Below are 6,000 nucleotides of genomic sequence, written 5' to 3'. Positions count from 1 at the left end.
TATTATTATATAGAGTTATATGTACAAATCTTGAGGACAAATGATTGAATTTTCACAAACTGAGCTCAATGGTTCTATGTCACTAGTTAAAATATCAACACCTCAGGGATTATGTGGATAATTTACTTTAAAAATTGATCTGTTAAATTTTGTTGAGTTAACAGTAAGAATACTTAAAACAAGGTACTATTGTTTTCTGAAAGAAGTGAGTATGTAGTTGTTTATTATTAGTAGCACTTACCACAGAATTCGTCTAATAATGGTACTTCATAATTGCTTATTGAATTTGTTGAGGTTTTAGAATTCCCTTGGTTATTATTAACCTTTATATTTCTATATTTAAAAATGAGATTTAAGCATATTTACAAGTACTAGATTTCTTGTTAAGTTTTATTAAATGCTACAATAATATAATGAAATAGTTCAAGATTTAGTTTACTTAAATGTTTTCTTATACAGCATTATTGTTTTCCTATGTAAAATAATGAAAGCCTGTGTTTTGTCATGTCTGCTTTTGCAATCAGAATTCTCAGTATACTTCCTAGTTTTGAAGTTTTTATTTAAAGACAATAACTATCAATTCCCTGCACTAAGTGTTCACTATTAGTAAAATTTGGTGATTCCCATCACAAATTTAATGACAAAAAACAATGTTTTTTTTTTCTTTCTTTCTATTTCATATGGTAGTGAGCTATGCACAGTGTCTCTAGGGGTTCCTTGATGTCTAGACATTTTAAATTATGCCTGCTCCCCTGCCTACGAATTCCACTCCTGTTCTGCTTCAGGGGTTGTGTGAAATAGAAACAACTCAGAAGGGTTCCACAACCCTGCAATCTGGAGGGAAAATCAAATAAATAGAATAAACTGTATATCTACTTTGGCAGGTGTGTAAGAAATAGCAAAATTATAGGGGATGGAAGAAAAAATAATTGGTGGCAAATATTGTCCTGTTTATTTCTTGTTATATTTATAATATGGCAGTCCATGTACAGAGTGAACAAATTGACAGCATTGTAGAAGTATTGATGCAGAAAGTCAAAGTCACCTTGAGGCCTAGTACCCAATGACCGTCCCAACCTCCCCACAGGTGGCCCTTGTTAGGTGTTAGTGTAGTTCTTGTTCATTATTTTGTTTGTTGAAATGATAACATGCAGAATTGAAATTTTATGTTCGAAAACTAACTTTCTTTTCTTTCTTCCTTTCTGTTCGGTTTCCTTTTGTAAACTGGAATGTCATCGTTCCTCTGATTCATCTTATTAGAAAGTAAGTAACCCGTGAAATTTCAGAGATACTTCATTAAAATCTATCTTTTATTGCACCATACACACACACACACACACACACACACACACACACACACACACACACACACCACTTGCACACACATACACACACATTTCGTTATGGAAAATTTCACTTAGTTTGACTATACTGATTAGCTTTAGAATTAACTGCAGACAGTGGTTTGGTGAATGAACTAAAATTAACAAATGCTACATAATCGTAAGAATGTTTGAAATCATATTTCCTTCATCTTTTTCAGACCCACAGTTTATCTTTGTGGTTGCTGAATAAAGATAGAGTACACTGACTAATTCTACTTTTTCTGAATATAAAATAATAAAATTATGTGAATATAGCTTTCATTTATTCCTGTTTAGTAACATTCAATGAAGACCATTCTTTTTAAAAATGTAATGTTATACTGAAATGGTGGGATAAATGCTGAAGCAATTCAGCAGTGATACTAGAAATTGTTGGAAATGAACTATACAACTTGTGGGAGAAGAAAGAGAGGGGGAAAATCTGGCAGAAAATGATGGAGGGGGTAACACTGTTTGAAGAGAAATGTACTCATTACCTGACTTACGTAGCTGTAACACCCCTTACATCACCTTTATAATGAAATAAAAGAAAGAAAAATAAATAGTATGATCATGTGAAAGAAAAAAGGCATGATAGAATAAATAAAAGAGAAATTTTAATTATTTATTAAATATATACTTTTATGAGGAGGATTCAAGTTCTGTGTCAATTTATGAGTACAATGTACATTTTTAAGGGAAAGTATTCCATCTTCTTGATTTTATGTAATTGAAAAGAATGATATTAATAACTGAAATGATATGGATTTTGAAATATACTTTGTATTAAATGAACTGATTACCTTTTTTAAAAATGGTAAATTCTTTATAATGTATTTTTACTATTTTGAAGTAGAATGTTTTATTTATAATGAAATGAAATTAATGTACTTCAATCCAAGTGAGCTCATCAGTGAGTTATTTGAATTGTAAAATACTTTCTAATTCTTCTAAAATGCAAATAGATATTTTGTACAAAATTTACATTTGTTTTGGGAGATATTTGCAATCTTACCAGTCATTGAGATTTCTGAAGATTTATTGTAATAGTAATTACATATTTACAATTTTTCCATAGCAAATTTTCAGTTTATTGAGGTAATAAACAATGTAATTTAATAAGGTATTAATACTCAGTAGAGCTTACTATTTGTCTGCCTGGGTAGAGGGCACACAGGATGACAACAATCACAGCATTAGCTACTATTTAATAAACAATGTAACTTATAAAATTACCTTTATCTTGAAAGAAAAGGTAAATGATGGTTACATTTGTTCACTCTTTCTTAGTCATGTTTAAATCTGTATACTACTTACTGTTCTAAACATGAGTTCATGAGCTGTGTAAATGAATAATCAAGAGCAAAAAAAGTGTTATGAGGTTTCAAGTAAGGTAGGTTGTTTTTACCAAGTTACATTTAAAACAATCTACATTGTGTCATTTTTCTGTGTTGAGCAGTATATCTCCTTGCCAATTCTTTACAGAAAGTCCATATTGCTGACAGCTCCACTAAATTAAAACTCCCCAAAACTGGCATACTCATTCCCAGCTTCAAATTTTCTGTGCTTTAGTTTGCAGAGTATAATATAAAAAATATATCTTGCAGTGTACTGTTACAACATGTGTTGCATTATTTATCTAGATTTCAGTTGCAGACATTTCTGGAGAGATGAATATGTTTTATTTGTAAGTATGCCTTGGCTCATAAGCTCTAGTTAAGTAGGATCTTCAAGAGGAAAGGTTTTTCCATAGCACAAATCATTATTACTATGTGTACTTTGGTGTTACCATTACATTGTTTTATGGCCAGATTTATATTATGATTCTTGTTTCCTGACAAATCCAATGGATTTTTATTTATGTGTTGGCACAGAGAAGCTGCTTCCTAAAATAATGAAGAGTACTCATAATATTATAATACTTGTAAACCTTTATGAGCAGGATACATATATATGCTGACTTTTGCTTAAGTAGCTTCTGGCATCTCAGCAAATTTAGCTTTTCATTGTACTGGTGAGTTTTCATAGTGTTTAATAGCTTTGATAATCTTTCTTTTTTAGACAGTTCTTTAATTTATAGAAAGTTGGTTTTCATGAAGAAATTCACTGTTTGAAAGTCCAATATTTAAAGGCTCTTTTGTCCCAGAATATTTTTGGATTAAATACTCATAACTTCTAAGGGATTGTAGACTAGAGACAGAATTTCTAATCAGAATTAGTATGTATAAATATTGATATTAAGCTAAATGAATACAGAAAGATAATTAAATGGAAGCAATAATTGTAGGTTTATTTTACCGGTTAAAACATACACTCACAAAAGCTCAAGATTTTATTCCAGTAAATGAATATTAAACACTTCATGTACCTTTTAACAAGCATATAAATTTACCACAATAATATTTTCAGATAGGTACTTGGAAATATTAATCACTAGTTTAATATTAATCAAACAACATTAATTTCATATTTAAGACACTTTTACTTTGCAGCAAAAGATGACCAGCTAAGCAGAATTTTGAAGTTACTTCTTATTTTACGTATGTAAGGAAAAGCTGTCATTGCTGAAACTACATCACAGCTATGAATACAGAGTACATTCCTTATTTTGCCCTGTGAGAAATGCAGCTCTAAATGCTTATAATTTCAAATCAGTTCTTCCCTGGTTGTTATTATTCTTTTGTTGCTTTTCAACCTACAAGATGAAGCTGCCCTTGAACTTGATTTTTTTTTTTCCCTGATCATTCAAGTGCAGCCATCAAGTTGTCTGGAATATTTTAAAACCTGAGGCGTCACAGTGTTATTTTACATTTTATAGTGTTTATTTTAATCCCATATAAAAGTTTGGGATTTGACTTCTTTAAGGTGGAGTGTTCGTTGCTCTATGAATAAAAGTATAATTTCAGTTCAGGAAACTTTTGCCTGAAGGCTGTACAACAGATGCATCTGATTAACTTTGGCAAAACTGGACTGGCCCGTTATTGTAATGTAGATGTTTTTTTGAGGATTGGAGGACATTTTAAAAAGGCATGGGAGGTCTTTTTTTATTTTTTATTTTTTTTAAAGAAACTCAGAGAACAGTCTTCCTGAACTGTTGCATCTCACACATTTCATTTTTGCGCATTTTTATTTTCTAGTGGAACCTCTCCATTAGCCTGTTTGAATGCAATGCTTCACACAAACACCCGAATAGGGGATGGAACCTTCTTCAAGATCCCTGGCAAGTCAGGCCTCTACGCTCTCAAAGTAAGTCAGATTTCCTACGTATTATGGGCATTATTATGATGTGTCATGCATTTGTTCACACATCCAAGGAAGAATAAAGTTATATTTAATTGAAGAGTAGAAGAAGCCCTGTGCCTTTTAAAATATTTTCAGATGTCATAAAATGATTTCATATGAAACAGAAACAATGACGTTTTTCTTTAAGGACAAGCATATCTGTGGTTTCAGTCTGTAACATATGGTAATGGAAAATAGTTGTGGTTCCTTGAAGTTCTTGATTCTTCAAAATTTATGGGGAAGAGAACCATGGGTCATCAGTCAGGAATTTAAGATGATCATAGTCACTCATAACTCTTTGACATAATATCTGTCAGTAGGTATACAGTCTTCACACCTGTAGCTTTTTTGTAAAAATGAGAAACTTATTCTCTGTACCGAATATTCAATTTGATAACCATGTTCTCAAAGTTTACTAACAATGCATACTGGTCATATGATAAATAAAAATAGAGGAAATAAAATTAAACCATACAAATGACTGAGGCTTATTTAATTTTGTGTACTCCTTTTGTTGGAATTTTCATTTCCCTAAGATGGGAAATCCTGTATGATGTGTATACTTCCAAAGGACAAATACTATGGTCTATCAAGGACTATATAAACTGAAATAAATTTGCTGTTTTAGTTCTTAGAAATGAAATACAATTTATAGTTTTTATTAATGAGGGATCATATCTTAATTTTTTTTGAATTTTTTTAAATTTTTAATTCCCAAAGTTAAGTTATCTCTGGCAAAAAATTTAAGGCCTGCTTCAGCCTCAAGTTCTTGTTATGGTAGGTGTGTCAGTTGTTCAAAATGATTGTGGTTTTTAGTTATTTAATTACATCTAGTTTGTTATGCATGTTAATATTTGCAAATTTAAATATACTTTTTATATCAGGAAAGCATTGAAACTTGAAATCATATAACTATGGTGATACTTTATGATTCTAAAAATATTTTAAGTAGTTTCCTACTTAAAAATCTACATAGCATTCAAGAGCATGACATAATTTATAAATATTTTAAATGTTTTCTATTGATAATAAGTTTTTTTTACTGCTACTACATTAAAAAATAATACAGAAAGAAGAGTCATCATGCCCAACAGACGGGGCATTGGATATAGTTTGTGAGTCTGAATTGGAAGGCACAGAGATGGCGGAGGCCAGTGCCAATGGAGAGGAGAATGGAGGTAAGTTGAACTTCTGATAGAAACTTGATCTTTGTAAAAGTTACATTGAATCTCAATAGTTCACTAATTGAATTATCTACCATAGGGGCTCCTCCTCCTGTCCTCCTCATCCTCTCTCTTTTCACCCTCACCCCCTGATAAAACTTAAAATCAGTTTTGATTTAATAAGATTAGTT

At 31.0% G+C, this 6,000-nt stretch overlaps 1 protein-coding gene across 1 annotated transcript in view; it reads left to right on the top strand.

Annotated features, from left to right (window-relative positions):
• The first annotated feature begins 4,501 nt into the window (after nt 1-4,501).
• The window catches only part of Asxl3 (ASXL transcriptional regulator 3), a 90,993-nt gene continuing 89,494 nt past the window's right edge, over nt 4,502-6,000 (top strand). Inside the window, exons 1-2 of the mRNA XM_090353275.1 lie at nt 4,502-4,610; nt 5,716-5,824. Coding sequence (XP_090209401.1) covers nt 4,533-4,610; nt 5,716-5,824 — 187 coding nt within the window. The 5' untranslated portion in view covers nt 4,502-4,532. The remainder of the gene's footprint in view (nt 4,611-5,715; nt 5,825-6,000) is intronic.

This window comes from Megascapheus bottae, chromosome 19 (assembly GCF_031878675.1).
Source record: "Megascapheus bottae isolate mThoBot1 chromosome 19, mThoBot2.hap1, whole genome shotgun sequence".
Classification (NCBI taxonomy): domain Eukaryota; kingdom Metazoa; phylum Chordata; class Mammalia; order Rodentia; family Geomyidae; genus Megascapheus; species Megascapheus bottae.
The sequence above is the reverse complement of the archived record's forward strand: the minus strand, read 5'-3'. Positions and strand labels throughout refer to the sequence as shown.